The following is a 17892-nucleotide window of genomic DNA, read 5'->3' as shown; positions in this document are numbered from 1 at the left end:
TTTTCTTAATTAAGATGCAGAAAGTATGGAGAAAGGATAACTTGTCAACTTAATTCAATGTCATGTTTATGAAACTAAAATTATCTTACATATCACACTTTGGAAGAAGCTTATGTATTACCCATGCTACCTCCCCGTTTAAAAAATTAGAAATTTCTTCAACAAACTGGCTAAGACTGAATAGAGAACATGTCATTGTTTTCAAAAATTTGCTGGGACTGAAAGATTAGAAATTCTCAGGATCCATGCTATCTAATACAGGAATTACTAGTTACATGTGGCTATCTAAATTAAATTAAGAATTTAGTTCCTCAGTCCCACAAGCCACATTTTAAGTACTCATTAGCCAAAGAGCCACAGAGTGGCTACCATATTGGATAGCCTTTACAAACAGAATCTTCCCACCAGCAAAGGAAATTTTATTGGAAACGATGGGTTAGATTCTTAAAGGATTCTAATAAGGGCTAAGTGGTAGCAAATGGAAAAAAGGAAAATTTTAGGAGAGAAAAAAGTATCTTTCAGTAAAGTAATAGAACCATTTGGAAAGAACTGTGAGAGACAATAAATTAAAAGCTAGTGGTAAAACTCTATTTTCTTTTTCTACAATTCCTTTATAGTCTGATGATTTCAAAGTCTGGAGATATACTAAAGCAAGCAGGAATCCCTCCACAACTAAGATAAAGTTGTTACTGCAAATGAGGAATGAACTTAAAAACTTAATAAGGTTAAGACTGAGGCCATATCTGAATGCGTATAGGCAAACAGTGCTTACCGTGTACCAAATACTGTTTTAACATATGAGCCTACGAAAACTCTTAAAATTACAACTTCATTAATAAAACAATAAGGAAAACATGCTCAAATAACAGAATATCAATAATATCTATCTTTTTAAAATAATGAGTCTTGTATAATGAATTCTCATTTACCATCCCCTGATCAAATTAAAAATGTTGGGGCGCCTGGGTGGCTCAGATGGTTAAGCATTTGCCTTCAGCTCAGGTCATGATCCCAGGGTCCTGGGATAGAGCCCCGCATAGGGCTCCCTGTTGGCGGGGAGCCTGCTTCTCCCTCTCCCTCTACTGTTCCCCCTGCTTGTGCTCTCTCACTCTATCAAATAAATAAATAAAATCTTTTAAAAAAAAATTTAAAATGTTTAGGAACTCACCCCTTCCCCTATATGATCTCAACATCCTTGTGAATTTGTTTTGTTGCAAACAATATTTTTGGTAAAAGGTAAAAGGTAATTTTTCTAAACCATTTGATACACCACTCAAACGTTCATAGTCTGATTTTAACTATACAGATATTTTACAAAGCTTCCCAACATATAGGTTATATAACCTTTAACTTAGCTAACACACTCCTTATACAGATTTCATGTGGCTCCCAAAACAGGCCCAGTCTCATTTTCCTTAGCTTTCTTCCTCTCCCTAAGGTTTTGCTAAAAACTTTTTATTTTTGTGTGCCTTCTGCTCTACCTCCCTTTTGTATTCCAATCCTCTAGAAAACCCTCCTTTTTCCAAGTATATCAAAACTCATCTTTAGATAAATCTATTTATTTACATTTTTTCATGAAAAAGTATTTATGGATGGGAAAAGATTACTGTCCTCATTAGCACAGACACTAAAAGATTTGTTCTAAGTCATTTAAGTAAATGGTAAAACTGAGATCAGAATCTGAGTTTTCTTTTCTGTGCATGTTTTCTAGAGTACCAATTAGCACAATTCTATTCTTTCTAATACAGGTAATTCACTCTCTATATAAATTGTATAATCTACCTGAAGTTTTTATAGAAACAAATTTTAAATTTAAGATCACTTCTATATATTGTTGCCTTTATAATACTTTTACTATAAGTGCAGAAAAAATTTTTCAATGGGTAATTTCCCATCGTCTTCCTAGTTTCCTACAATATTGTTTTTGTACTTCATAAAGTTTATATTAATTTTTGCTGGATTGAAAAGTTCCTACTTGTTTGAAAATGGCAGCCACTATAATTACAGGACACAATCATGCCCTCAGGAGCAACACCCTGATGTATGTCAAATGCTGCCTCTCACCAGAAAACACTTCCTCCCAGAATGTGCCACATGAGGTAGAGACACATAATGCCACAGGCTATAAATATGCAAAGATCTGATGGTTAAAAAGCTTTCCATTTTTTTCTAATATAAATAACTAAAAGCATTTCATACTGGAAATGCAACTATAGTATTTATTAAAATGCAAGTTTACATGAATCTTTGAGATCTATTACTAGATTTCAAAACAATGTTACACCTTTTTAAGGCTGCTTTGGGATGCATTCCCTTATCATTTGGAACCCTTCAGTGAAGAAATCTGAGAAGCAAGGATGTAACACTTATTATCTAATATCTAGCTACAGCAATTCAAATATGAATTCCCCTGAAATTCCTCACAACTTGACCTTGAAATGCACTCCCCTGAGGATTTCTATGCTTTTCAGTATTATCTCTTATTTTCATGGAATAATAAACTGAACACAAATGTAAATCTTTGGTACCAATAGATGCATCCTTGGAGGACAACATCCCTTATACCCTGTAGTTCAGAAGATGGGATTTTTAACTACACAGTCTTGACCAGCATTATGGTTTTATACAAAATAGGGGGTAGGCAAAAAGCGATATAATCTTTGCCAAGTTCCTTAACTTTTTGCTAAGCCTCCATTTCCTCATCTTTGTAAATGGAAGCATAGTAATTGCAACAACATTTAAAATGGTTGCTCTGCGTATTGAATGGAGCACTGGGTGTTATACACAAACAATGAATCACGGAACACATCAAAAACTAATGATGTACTGTATGGTGACTAACATAATAAAATAAAATTTAAAAAAATATTCAAAAAGGAAAAAATAAAATAAAAAATAAAATGGGTGCTCTGAAGACTAAATCCATAAGATAATTTTAAGATGATGCTGATAATCACTCAAATATTAGCTGTCAATTATGTGCTGGGAGCTATACAAAAAAAACTGCCAAGATAGTAAAGAGAAAAAACAAAAATTGAATCTAAGAAATCTGAGAATGAATTTCATTTATAAATAATCCACAATAGTAAAAAAAAAAATGAATTTTTGGAAGCAGCAATTCATATCAAGAATTTAAAAAAAAACTTAATATTCTTTGACATAGTGATCTCCCTCCTGTAAATTCATCCTAAGAAATTGAAAAGAAAAAAAAAACCAATTAGATGCAAAAAAAAATGCTCATTACAATGTTATTTACTTATTAAGGCAAAGAGCTGGAAACCAAGTTTTCACTAATAATAGCTGTGTAAACTTATAGTATAAATTGATGAAATATTACAAGCATTAAAACTATAATAATTACTAACAAAACTATGCATAAGCACAGAAATTCTTTTAGGATATTAGGTGAAAATGAATAAACATTTGTACATACACTGTTAAAACAAGTAAAAATTATACGTATGGAACTAAAAGCAACTGAAAATTGTGCTAAGTTTTTTATTTCTTTCTTTGAGGTAATTATTGCTCCTTGTCCTCCCCAAAACAAAAGTCAGTGTCTTAGTCCATTCAGGCTTCTATAACAAAACTTCACAGACTGGGTAGCTTATAAACAAAAGAAATTTATTTCTTAGCAGTTCTGGAGGCCGGGAAGTCCTAGATCAAGGCGCCAGGATGGTTGGTCGGCTGAGGGCCTTCTTCCTGGTTCACAGCTGAGGCCTTTTCTCTCGTGCCCTCACAAAGTAGAAGGGGCTAGGATCTCTCCAAAGCCTCTCTCTGGAGCCTCTGAAGGCAATAATCCCATTCAAGGAGGGCTCCACCCTCAAGATTTAAGCACCTGCCAAAGACCCCACCTCCCCACCTCCTAATATCATCTTTGAGGGTTAGGATTTCAACATGGGTTCCCAGGAGGACACAAATATTCAGACCATACCACTCAATTAAAAGAATTCAGTTCAGTTTCATTGTTTTCCTCCTCAAGGTAAATGCAAAAATGGGACTAAAAGTTAGCCAGTAATTATAAGTCAAACTACTTTTATGTGGTGTATGCTGTGACCTTGTACACATGATACAGGATCAGACTCGACAGCAGTAAAGAGGGTAAATAGGGTCTATATAACTTCAGGTTAAATTATTTTTCTTTTGGCTCACTTAGAAGCTAAGTTTGCTCTTTCCTGAAGCAGCGAGATGAAAAACTGCTGAGGAAAACTAGGGTAGTTATAGGCTAGCTTGTCTTATTCATCTGTGTCTCTCCCCTTTCTTTTTAAAGTGATCAAAATATGGAGTTGAAGAATATCTTAATTTGATATACTTACTAAAGTTATTTGGCATATGTTCTTAATTTTTACTAAGTTAATTAAGTTTGGGTTTTTGGATTAAATAATTCTTAAGAGAAAAAGTATATATAATTTTCATCATTATATTTTTAAGTTCCTGATTTATGTTCATTCAAGATCTTGATTCACAAACTTCAAATTCATTCCTAAATCAAGTTTCAGTAATTATGTATCTAAAGCAACAATTTTTTATTTAACAAATTACAGTTTCAGAATAATAAGCTAATCAGGCTACACAAAAATATAAACAGATTTTTGCTTTCATTGTTGGTGACTAAAATGAACATAAGTTTACAAACCTTTACCTGCCCAAATTAAAGTTAACAGACTAAATCCAGAGCAATGAAATGCTAACTAGCAGATTTAGCCCATCTGACCTATTAAGTAGAAATCTTAGTTTGATTAAAGCTGCAAAAAAGTAAATGTCTGAATTTTAATAAGCTAAAAAAAAACTTCCTCTCTACCTTCTCTCCCACAAAAGTAGATTTTATGCCTTCCATATAATGATATTTTTTTTTAGAAAGATGACTTTTTCCATTGAAAATGACAGATGTCAAATCTACTTATACTTCCAAAATGTACTCAGGTATTAAAATTGCTTTAATTAGCAAGCTCTAGAAATATACTCCTTATATAATCAGTTGTATTAAGTACCAGACAAAAAACTGGCTGGAGCCAGGTGTTTGCCTTGCGTCCTGTCCAACATTAGTTACTAATCTAGCTACCTCTTCTTGCATTCTTTGCTCAGAACATAAAAGAAAATGTTCACAACATAGATTTGTTATTTTTTGCTTGTTGGAATTTTTAGATTCTAAGTTTTTACAAAAAGTTGCTTCTTTAACATTTAATTTGAAATACAATTTTTCCAACAAGTCAATTATCCGTTTTTAAAAGTAACCCTACCTTGGGCTAAATGAAAATGAGCACTGATTACTTCATGAACATAGTACCTTTCTTCTCAAGACCTAAAAGTTCTTTTTAATATTCTCTTATCTCTAATCAAAAAATGCTGGGGGGAGGAGGAGGTTACTTTCCCTTAACATCCCTTGAAGTAGTGACATATTATCCTGGTTTTACAGATGGAGAATCAAGCACAAAGACATGTTATGTGATTCGCCACAGTCTTAATGTGGCAGTCACCAGTACCTGCAGGACCATGTTAATTCTGAACACCAAGTTAATCACAGAAATGTAATTAGTGAATTTTGTTTTGAAAAGGACTTTCTAATTACATTAAGACTAGAGTACCCCCCAAAATACAAAACCTTCTGCCAAAGACAGTATAATGTATCTGGATAAAACCCTACAGTATCAGTCACCATCTTGGTTAGTCTCTCAGAAAACCTTAAAGTTCTCAATAAAATCCAAATCTAGAAAATTTATTCGCATGTCTATCTTCCTTTCTCTAACGCCCAACATCCCTAATTCCCAACATCCCTCATTCCTTAGGACCATTATTACATGAGATCCTGTCATTTCCAATACTCTCAACTCTTCCCAGCTAAACCTTTCCCTCTCTTATCCTCCTCCCACTGGCACCCTCCATCTTCAACTTCCAATTCCAAAATCCTAATTCCAGTCTCTTCAAATAGTAGAGGCAGATATCAGCATTCACACTTCCGCTCTAAGTCACTCAATCCACACACACATTAAATACATTGGTGCTGGCTCAAGATTCCTTTCCACCTCAACTCCTGATACCATCCAACGTAGCAACTTAAATACTGTTGACCTTTTTTTATAAATCTCCTAGCAGATCCTGGCTCCTCTACTCCAACAACCTTTTCTACTTTAATATTCTCTCATCTGTCATTACTCTGGAGTCTATGTTCTCTGATCAGTATCTTTCGATTTTTCCCACTTCTATTCTACATGCTCTTTTAACTTTACCAAAACTTCCAGTCCCTTAAAACAGCCATCAGTTCTATGTGTCTACATATCACTTCAACCTTTTTTCTTTAAAATCAAGTCTGGCCATTAATTGTATGGCATACAGTATGGTACAAATGCAATGCAATCTGGATCTCTGTTCTACCACTTATTCCCTTCTGTGGCTATGGGCAAGTTACTAAGACACTCTTAAGTCTCAGTTATCTCCTCTGTAAACTATGGATTATACTTAGCTCCCATGGTCATTAGAAGGATTAAATCTAGCACAGCGTATGACAAACAATAAAACAGTCTGATAGACTTCTCTTTCCTAGACTTTGTTCTACCTTTTACCCAACCTTTCCTTAAATGTTTTATTCTCAGGGCTCCTGGGTGGCTCAGTCGTTAAGCGTCTGCCTTCGGCTCAGGTCATGATCCCAGGGTCCTGGGATCGAGCCCCACATCCGGCTCCCTGCTCGGCGGGAAGCCTGCTTCTCCCTCTCCCACTCGCACTGCTTGTGTCCCCTCTCTCACTGTGCCTCTGTCAAATAAATAAGTAAAATATTTTAAAAAAAATTTTTTTTCTCTTCCTCTCCACTATTAACATCACCTCAACAATCTCAACTCCCAATTTTCCCCTGAATGTGTATAACCTCACACTTTGCTGTCTCTACTTCATTACTTCCTGTTTTGTCTTTAATACTTTTCCTCAAAACTCTCTTACCTATCAAGAATTTTTAGTGTCTCTTAAAAAACACTGCTGTTTCTCACTATTCATCCCCCCACTACTACTTAATATTCCTCTTGGGCAATTTCCCCCTGGTTCAAATATCACATATGCCAAAGACATCACCTCTAACTCTACCCTCTCAACCTTCTTTGGAACACCAAACCTATATTTAAAACACCTTATAAGACATCTTCTTCCTTGATACCTACAGGTAGGCAAGCTTTAAAAAGCCAAAACTGAGACATTCTCCCATTAAAAACCTCTGCCTCTTCCCACTCCATTTAAAAGCATCACAGAGGCCCAAATTTAAAATGCTGAAGTCGTCCCACACTCTTCCTACTCATTCCTTCACATCCAGTCAAGGAATCCTCTAGACATCTGAACTGTCCCACAAATTCATCCCCAACAGTTCCAAATGCACTATTTCCAGCTGTTCTGCCTTAATTATTACATCTTCCTCATTATTTGTAGTTCATCTTCTTCTCCCTTCAATCAACTGTCCCAGTGAATCCCAGTATTCAGCTTTCTACACAAATCTGATATCACTCCCTCACTTAAATTAGTAGTTCTGCACTGCCTACATGATAAAGACTTAAACTGGTGCTTCTCATTAAGTATCCTTACTGACCTAACACTTGAAGTTGGGAGTGAAGGAGGGTAGCTCAAAGAACAAATTTTCTTTGAACTCAGGGCATTATCTGAAAAATTAATGAGGACTCTGTTCAAAATCGTTATCACTGACCAATTAAAATAAATTTTCTCATCTTGTCAAGAAAGACTGACTTTCGGGGGCACCTGGGTGGTTTAGTTGGTTGAGCATCCGACTCGATCTCAGCTCTTTTTCTTTTAATTTATTTGACAGAGAGAGCGTGCGTGCAAGCACAAGCAGGGGGAGCAGCGGGCAGAGGGAGAGGGAGAAGCAGGCTCCAGAGAACCCGATGGGGGAGCTCTATCCCAGGACCCTGGGATCATGACCTGAGCCCCAAACGCTTAACCCATTGAGCTACCCAGGCACCCTGTTGGCTCAGGTCTTGATCTCAAGGTGGTGAGTTTGAGCCCCACGTTGGGCTCTGCACTGGGTGTAGAGCCTACTTAAAGAAAAAGCGGGGCACCTGGGTGCTCAGGTCATGATCTCAGGGTCCTGGGATCGAGCCCTGTATCGGGCTCCCTGCTCGGTGGAAAGCCTGCTTCTCCCTCTCCCACTCCCCCTGCTTGTGTTCCCTCTCTTGCTGTCTCTCTCTGTCAAATAAATAAAATCTTTTAAAAGAAAAGAAAAGAAAAACTGATTTTCAGGAGCTTCTTTCACATTCATCTTGTGGGTGTCATACTCCAAGGCTAGCCAGCACCCTTGCCCCAAGGTTGCTGATACAACTTAAGCACAAATCTAGACTTCTCACAATTGCCTCCAACATTCTTATTCTTTTTTTTTTACTTAAATTCAATTATCCAAGGTATAGTACATCATTAGTTTTTGATATAATGTTCTCCCCCCATCACTCCTGCAAATAAGTGTATCCAAAAAATTACTGCTTTTCTCCCAACTTTCCATGTCTCCTTTCATACTTGTTCTTGTTTTGTTTTTCCCCTCCCTTCTTGAAATGCCTTTTCCCTTTCCATTATCCTTATCTCTGGCTGACTCCTAAAATTCGACCTCTTTTCTGAAGCCTTCCTTCACACAACTCTCCTTGAGCCTTGAAGAACTTCATATACAGACACACATCACATTTCAGAGGGATCTAGTTCCCTTGTTGGACAGTGAACGTACTTAACAGGTTTTACTTATCTCTGCATCTCCAGGGCTAAGGAAATGTCAAGTACCTAGCAGACACTCAAATGTCACTGCACTGAAATTCTTGAAGAAAAAGTTACTAATGGTATCTGTCCTGAAAAACTAAGAAATCCATATATATAGTTCAAGCAACTAAAATTCTGAAATGCTTTTACATATCACTAAGAGAGCAAATCCAAAACTGACCCCTAATTCCAAACTCAAAAAGTCAAAGTGATTAACAAAAACAACAAAAAAGTTTGGTGACTTTATGCCAAATAAAACATTCTGATATGGTAAGTTATGTTAACTTTGATAAAGTGGTATCAGAAAAAACACAATTCACTAAATTCCATCTAAATTTTTGTAATCCTACTACAGGATACTAATATAGAGAAGCCAAAATTGTATTTGTTAAAATAATCTCTAATCAGGTGAATAGACAAATAAGATGCATCTAATCATATGTAAGAGTATCATTATAAATATTTCTAGGAAAACAATTACAGTGTACATTCCAAATCATAATGGCCTTTATCTAAACTATAATCCCTGTTATACACATACAATTTAAAAATAAAATTGTAAAACTGGTATTATATTAAAATTTAATTTTCAATTACTCTTGAATTCACTAAAGCTTATTCTTTGCCTTCTAAATGTAGAAAGAAAATGCCTTCTAAGGTAATTCAAAAGTTTCAGACACAAGGTAATTTCCACCAGTCAATCCTACATTTATGAGTAACAGGAATGATATATTAAATGGGGATTTCAGAAGTACAAAGAACATTACTTAGGATTCTAGAACTCTTATACTAAAAGCTATCCTAAAGTTGATCAAATCCCAATACCCTCTTTTTAAATGAGAAATACTAAGTCTAAAATTCTAGTAAGGAGAAAAGTAATATAAATCTACATTTATGAACACATACTATAAATCTATAAATCATAAACATTTACTTCCATATTATCGGCAGAGGCTGAACGACAATACTGCACTTCTGGCATTTAAGATTGTATTATTTCTCTTCCTTAATCTTCAAATGTGATAAAACTACATCAATTTTCTCATGTTGATGCACTCATGAAATCTCAAGATTAACCCAGTTTGACTATGAGGCTTTGTTTCATATTTAGTTCGCTGAATTGGGTTTGATTTGCTACTTCTTAAAAATTCTCAGCCATTATCTCTGAATATTTCCTCTCCTCCATGATCTTTTTTTTTTTTTTTAAAGATTTTATTTATTTATTTGACAGAGAGAGAGAGATAGTGAGAGCAGGAACACAAGCAGGGGGAGTGGGAGAGGGAGAAGCAGGTTTCCCGCCGATCAGGGAGCCCGATGTGGAACTTGATCCCAGGACCCTGGGATCATGACCTGAGCCAACGGCAGATGCTTAACGACTGAGTCACCCAGGTGCCCCCCATCATCTCTTCTTTTGGAACTGTTAGCTGTATGTTGGACTTGTTCATTTTACCATTCATGTTTCTTAATCTTCCAATTTTATAAACTCTGTCTTTGAGTTCAGCCTTCTGGGCCTCTGTCTATAGCAGGAGATTTTAACCTTTTGTGCCAATAGACTTCTTTGGCCGTCTGATGAAGGCTATATCCCCCTTCTCAGAATAATATTAAAGGCCTAAAACAAAATACATAGGATTATAAAAGAATCGATTATACTGAAATACCAAAATATTTTTAATTTTGACATAATATCCATGCTTTATTAACATTAAGATATATATGAGCTCTTCCAATGGCTTAATAACCATAACTTCATTGATTTATTTATTTTTAAGTAAGCTTTACACCCAACAGGGGGCTTGAACTCACAACCCTGAGATCAAGAATCGCATGTTCTACTGAATGAGCCAGCAAGGCGTCCCTACTATAACTTCAAAGTAGTGACAACTCAAAGCACTATTTCAATAAATCTGTAACAAATGAACAGCAACTGTACTATAAGAAAAAAAATCTGACTTATATTGGTGTTATAGGTTGAATAGTATCCCTCCAGAAAAACATGTTGAGTTCTAACCCTCTACCTCAGAACATGACCTTACTTGTAAATAGGGTCACTACAAGTGTAATTTATTTAGAGGGGGTCATACTGGAGTAGAGGAGGCTCCTAATCCAGTAAGACTGGTGTCACATGGCCACTTGAAGACACAGAGACACAGGCAGAACATCATGTGATGATAAAGGCAGAAAATGGAATCAGGCAGCTGCAAGCCAAAAATGCTAAAGATTGCCATCAACCACCAGAAGCCAGGAAGAGACAAGGAAGGATTCCCCTACCGGTTTAATGGGAACATGGCCCTGCCAATACCTTGATTTTGGACTTCCAACCTCCAAAATTGAAACAATAAATTTCTGTTGTTTTAAGCTATCCAGTTTGTGGTACTTTGTCACATTACAGCAGCCCTAGGAAACTAACTGCTGTCACAAGTATCTCTAATGCTATGGTTTGTTGGAATTTCCTTCAATTATGAATGTAAACAAGTTTCAATTAGTGATTAGTAAAAACACTCTTAATTCTAAGAACCCTATGTCTGAAGCAATTTAACACCTCAGTCTAAGATCCATTACTAATGATCTATGTTTTAACAAAAATAACGAACTACGTTTAAACAGAAATACATGAACAGATCTTTTTCATTTCAAACCATTCCGAGTGCCACAAAAACATATCAGGGATTTGTAATGACTGGCTCTTGACTCTAAAATGAGATGCAGCTAAGACATAAAACTTGTCATAAATAGTGAATTAAATCTAACTATTAAAGAATGAAAAAATTCATTATCTGTGTTAACTTCTTAAAGTAAGTGTAAAATTATCCCTTCGTCTTAGGTTAATATGATTAGTACGAATAACCAAATGAAAAGACTTACTTTTGACACTTCTTAGCCATTAAGTAAAGCATGAGAGCTGGTCTCTTGTTAGTGTATTCCTTTTAGAACTACTCAAGTTGGTGTTTAAGCCCAATAGCCTTTTGTTCTCTTATTCATCCAGAGGCCATATTTATTTAAAAGAAAAAAAAAAAGAGCAGTACCAAGTTCTCCATCTGTGAGGTATATATATTATCAAAGACATGTGGCTATTAAACCCAAAAAAATAAAACCTTTAAAGATTATGAATGTACCAATTGTCTCCAAATTTTTTATCTTGGCTCTTCAAAATTCATGCTTTTACTTCAGTATCCTACCAGATCTCTACTGGAAGTCTTTCATTTGCTTAAATATGTCAAAAACAACAATATAATAAAATTAATCAAAAAAAGAATTAACAAATACATATGTTACAAGTCTAGTGACTTGTAATGTGCCTATCACTGTATTGTTTTAGGGTCATTTAGTACAGGAAGAGCCTATAATGATGCTTAGTTCAAATTGCTCAAATGAAATGAGCAAACTGAGGCCCAGAGGCTGTACTTGTCCAGAATCACATAATAATTAGTGACAGCTGGGACAAAAAGGCATCTCCCAATTCCAAGTCCAATGCTCTTTACATTACACCATACTACATAAGAATTGGTAAGAGTTAAGTAAATTATCTGCAAAACTTTTGTATGATCACTTTAATCCTATTCGTAATTTAATTCGATATTTAAAAACAGTCTGGTTGCCCAAAACAACCTAACAAGTTTTGGGGTTTTTTAATCAATTTTATTTTACCATCCAGCACATTTTAAAAATAGGAACAAGATCTCATTTCCACCTTCAAAATTGGCAAAAATGTTTTCAAAGAGAACTGGACAGATATTTCAAGACATAAGCACTCTCATGTGAGTTTTCCTTTTCTAGAGGGCAATGTAGCAGAAAGAACAACTTAAAGTTTGCATCTCCTTTAACTCCATTCCTAGAGTATCTTAAGGAAGGAGTAAAAGATTTGGATGAGGACAGAACTCAGGATCAAATGCAGCACCGTTCAGGAATAAAAGATTATCCAACAATACTAGACTGATTAAAACTAATGTATGTTATACACTGAACCATAATGTAGCCATTAAAAACTATGTTCTAGGAAATATTTAATGACATAGGAAAAGGGTCACAATATTTTTGGGTATGAAGTTTCTACTATGCAATTCCACTCTATAAAGAATACATGTATATACATAAAATAATACAGAAAAAATTCATCATAGTGCATGGCACATAGTAAAAATCCAATAAATGAATATGATTCATCCTCAACATCATAGGAGAGGTTTGATTATAGTATATCAAATGTTAAGACTTGTCATGTGAGTAATAGATACACAAATAAATTATTATTACTTACTCCCTTTAAGGACTATTTCGGACATTATCTGAAATTACTACTTTTGCAAGGAGGAAAGTTGTTTTTTTTTTTTTAATGACACTTTAAATCAGTTCCAGTTATTACCGAAGGATGGAAAAGAAAAGTAGACTTTTACCAACCCTTCCTCAAATTTGGCAGTGCATAAGATAAAGTTTTACACATAATAGATTCTTAATTATTGATTAAATATACACTCACAACTTTTGAGAGCTATTTCTCCAAACAGAACTCTAATTTCAAATAATAGAGCATATATTAGAGGATTTCAAAATGAGGCCTCTAAAGGCCTTACTCGATTTTTCCACAATGGTTACCTAGAAAAAGTTAATGGTTTCCCAAAATATTGGTGATTTTCACTCTTTTAAAGGTTGAAATCAGGTGAAAAAACATTTAAGTGTTAAGAACAGTGTCTAATGTAAATAAATTCCTATTGATTATGGCTTCTAGAAAAAGGAGAAAAGAAGGTAGAAAAAAATATATTTAAGGCCCAGATAAAATCCGTATTACAGGGGAGTCTTACAATGCTGAGGCTTTAAGGGTGTCTGCCGTAACATACATATATCTTTTGTTTCTTCATACTATATACAATGATAAGTAATAAACTACTGTTTCAAAACATTAAATATTAAAGATAAGATAAATTATTGGAATAAAAACTACATTCCTAAGAAGTTCACACTTTTTGCTTAGCTAATGTACAATGTTGGCTCTAATAAAACTGATTACCAGATGAACACATCACTTCCTAGAATTAAAAAAAAAAATTTTTTTTACTAAAACCCCCAAGAGTTCTGTCCCCATGAAGTGTTAACATCTCATAAAAAATACATATATGCTAAAACATTTTTTTTCTGTTCTACCAAAACATAACAGAGCCTCTAGGGAATAACTTATTAATAATGCAGGATAAATTTATGAAAACAAAATCCTAAAGGTCTGAGTGAGCGAGGTAATTTCCAAGTTGTCCTATATCAACAACTTTTAATTTTTTTAAATTAAAAAAAAAAAAGGCAACCCTCCCAACTTGCCTTTTGGTGTCTCAGTTATCAACATCTTTGGGATTAAAGTACTGGGAATTTTTACTCATTTTCACTGTAACAGCAGTATCATCCACCAATATCACTACATGAAAAATTTGCATTCTAATCTGTCCATAGCAAGTATTAGAAAAAGAGCCATTTAGAAACAATATATTTTACGCATGTGTCAATTCACATTCCCTCATTTGTTTTTCTATTAGATGCATCCAGAAAGGAAATATTAATATTTTACTTTAAATATGGTAATTAGTCTTTTCCCATCTCTAAAAACAGAATTTGACATTTTGATCCAGGCTACTTTCTTAAAAGATGCCAGCAAAAATTACCGTCCTTCCGTTCAGGATTTTTAGCAGTTTTTCCCCTAACTAAGCGTTATCTGAGATACTTCTTGATCTCTCTCAAAGTAGGTCTAATCTGCGGAAGGCACTGAGACAGTGTACTGCACTGTGAATGGACAGCCAGGTATTTTATGAATGGAGGCGATCACGTGATCCCAGCACCTCCCCGAACTGATATTTCCCACATAACTGTGTCAACATTCTGAGAACAGGGGTAGTTGTTTGTGTGCGTATGTTTTTTAATTTAACCTATAACTTCGAATTCTCCTTACTTCCTGAACTCAAAAATCTACATGAAGACAGACAGTCAAAGCTTTGAATTTTTGTCCTGGGAAATCCTTTCAAAATGTCCAAGGTGATGGATGTTTAATTATTTTTTTATGAATGAAGAGTGTGCTATGCAAATGAGGGCGATTCACAAAAAGAGAGAGAACATGGCGGCCACTTCTGCTTCCAGACTGCACTGACACTGCAGCAATCTACCTTCTCCCACACCCGCTCATCAGAAGAGTGTGTTGGTGGGGGGAGGGGGGGCGGAGGTTCGAGGAGAAACGCTGCTTGGCATTTCTCAAGCTATTTTATGTTAAACAGGCCTAGGCTTTGGATTTTAAAGTTCTCTCAAAAAGGTCTGACTCGAGGAATGCACTTTATTTAAAGGAATGCATCCTAGGACTAGTCCTAACTCTCTTAACTCTTTCCAAACCTCCAAAGATAAACAAAACTTGAACTTAATTACAAGAGAACGGATGCAAATATTCTGCACGGAATTAAATCCGGTCTCAGTAAAAACTGTTACCGCTCCATTATTCTTTCAGGCAGCCGTTACGTTAAAACAAAATATTTAAAAGGCAACGTACTTCGTTTGGAAAACAGCCCAGATAAACAAAAACTTAGGCCAGGACACTCTAGAAGTTAATGAATGAAGTCATCAACATATTCTGCAATGTAAATACTGCTAAATCAACGTAAATGGCGTTTCTCAATACAGCTGAAGGATAATAATTAACACTCAATATTCTGTGCCCCTGATAAAGACATGCCCAGCATTCGCAAAGGTAAAATATAATAGTTCAACGTCTCCCACACTCCAGGTGTCCTTCAAGTTATTAAATTCTAAAAATGTTTCCCTAGTTCCATTTTTTACATGAAGCTTACAGGTCGTAAATTTAAAGGGGGGGCGGGGGCGGTTTAATCGGTATTAAAGAGTCACTGACTCATCGAATTAAGATTCAAGAGCAGTTTGCTGCAGGAGGTGCTCCCACACGTTAGTTTCCAAGTAAAATAGCTATAAAGGAAGCAGAATGGATATTCAGGGTATGCTGACTTACGGTATGCTAAACTGAAAAAGGACAGGCCAGGGGGGTCTTCGAGGCAAAGAGGTAATTTCTACCCCGCCAGCATCCGTCCACATTAGTCCATCTCATTGACGTACAATTGCCATCCCACCCCAACACTCAATACCCTCCCCCAGAAGTAAACCACTAAATGCGGGGGGGGGGCAGTAGAGGGTGCTGCCATTAAATGGCTAAAGAAATCAAATGTTATCTCCAGAACAAGATGCACCGAACTCTCCAAGGCTGCAAGCTTTCCAGCACCCAAGTCTCAGAGGGGTCGGAAGGATGGGGGGGGGGTTACTAATCAAGATCAATGAGGCGCTTACTCGTTGTCAGAAGTCGCCGTCTCCTCGCTCATCTTTCCCTCACCGCGATCCGATCTGGAGATGGAGGAGCAACAGCAGGCGGAGGAGCAGCGGCAGCACCGAGGGGCAGGAGGCAGCGGCGGCCGGGGGGGCGCGGGGGCAGCGGCTCAGGGGCCTCACCATGGTGGATGCCTCACCCGGAACGGTGCCCCCCCAGCCGGGAACCCCGGCCACCCCCGCAGGGGGGTGGCGGCAACAACCTCCGCCGTGGCGACCCCAGCCTCTTCCTCCGCCTCAGCGCCCAGCCAAGGGATCCGAGGAGGCCGGGGAGGGTGGGTGGAAAGGAAAAAGGGAAGAGGGGCTGCGAAGGCTGACTGGAGAGCTGCTCCTCCCGCCACCGGGGTGGAGCGCGGCGGGGTCCGGCCAGGAAGGAGCGGGCGGGCGGAGAACCCGGGAGCAGAGGCGGCGCTTCCCTCAGGGATGCGGCGAGGAGGAAGCAGAGCTGCGTTCGGTGGGGGCCGGCGGGAGGGTGCCGAGCCCAGGCTCCGGGCGGCGGCAGCGCGGTCCTGCCGGAGCCCACCCCACCATCTCCCACCTCGCCGCCGGCTGCCCTCTTAGCGCCCGGAGGCGGCCGGAGCGGTCCTCAGGCACGAGCCGGACCGGGCGAGGGGCCTCGCGGCGGCGGATTCCTCCAGACACGCTCCAGTCGGGACGCCTCCAGCAGGGGGAGGAGGGGGCGGCGGGGAGCGTGTGAGGCCAGGGCCGGCGAGCCGATCTCCCCCACCCGGGTCGGAGAAGAGCGGGCGCGCCCAGGAGACAGGGTCCCGGGAAGGAGCGGGAGAGCGGCCGCAAGTCCCCCACCAGCCAGTGCCCACCAGCAGCTCGGCGGGCCAGCTCCTCACACCCGCCAGAGGGGAGCCGTGAGGGGGGCGGCGGAAGCGCTCACGCCGCCCGCTCCTTCCGCCGCCGCTGCCCGAACCGGGGGCGCCCACGGGAGAAGGAGGCGAAGTAGTCCCTGGCGACTTCTCCCGGCCGCCTGCCTCCCCCTGGGGCCGGAGCGGGCACGGGGTGCGGTTGCCGAGCGCAGTACCCGGGCTGTGAGGGCGTGTGGGTAGGGCTAAAAGCTGCGGCCTCCGGGCGAATCACTGCAACCCGAAGTCGTGTGCAGCATAGCAAGTTTCAGGAAAGTAGTTCCCTCCTCCCTTCATTTCCCAAATCGTTGTCGAGCCACAGAGCGGGGAAAGGAGGAGGGAGGCGGAGGGATACGCCAGGCACCGTGTACAGTGTGCGTGCGCGCGCTCCAAACTCTTGGCACGCTGCGAAAGGGGGCGGGGGTGGGACCTGCACTGGGAGCTGCTTGGGAGGTTGCATTGTTGCGCCGCGCTACTCCCCGTTACTCCCCGTTACTCGCTTTGGAATAACCGGGTTGTTAGAACAAGGAGGCTAGAATGACAGTGTGGTCAAGGGGGAAATTGGAGGCTGCTCGGTTTTGCCGTGTGTGTGTGTGTGTGTGTGTGTGTGTGTGTGTGTGTGTGTGTTTCTTGCAGAGCAAAGAATGGAACTGGCATGAGTTCATTTTTAGTTGGTGGGGGTTAGAGGGAGGGACCGTACAAAGAGAGCTCCGCCTGCTGTCCCTCTGGTTGCATTGCTGCAGTCCCCTAGCTGCATGTACAGCGGGAGTGTGTGTGTGTGTTTGTGTGTGTGTGTGTTAGAGTTAGTTTTAATACCTTGGATTCTTAATGTGCAAGGGGTATGCTGTGCAGGGTATTCATCTTCGAAAGCTAGAATGGTTGTTAATGGAGAACGACTTCCATTGAAGCCCAGAGTAGGCGTGTTACATGAATCTGGCGCAGCCAGAAGCACAGGAAAAAA

The 17892-nt window shown here is 38.7% G+C and overlaps 1 protein-coding gene across 2 annotated transcripts in view; it reads right to left on the bottom strand.

Moving 5' to 3' along the window:
* The window catches only part of SPRED1 (sprouty related EVH1 domain containing 1), a 120540-nt gene extending 103323 nt beyond the window's left edge, over nt 1-17217 (bottom strand). Inside the window, exon 1 of one of the 2 annotated variants that reach the window (XM_073876776.1) lies at nt 16042-17217. In XM_073876776.1, coding sequence (XP_073732877.1) covers nt 16042-16073 — 32 coding nt within the window. In that variant the 5' untranslated portion in view covers nt 16074-17217. The remainder of the gene's footprint in view (nt 1-16041) is intronic. The other variant, XM_025884065.2, reaches the window with a different exon arrangement.
* Between the last annotated feature and the right edge of the window lie 675 nt (nt 17218-17892).

Source organism: Callorhinus ursinus, unplaced genomic scaffold (genome assembly GCF_003265705.2).
Source record: "Callorhinus ursinus isolate GAN/ISIS: 27379988/994484 unplaced genomic scaffold, GSC_fseal_2.0 scaffold25, whole genome shotgun sequence".
NCBI classification, from domain to species: domain Eukaryota; kingdom Metazoa; phylum Chordata; class Mammalia; order Carnivora; family Otariidae; genus Callorhinus; species Callorhinus ursinus.
Note: the sequence above shows the minus strand (reverse complement) of the source record. Positions and strands in the feature narration are given on the sequence as shown.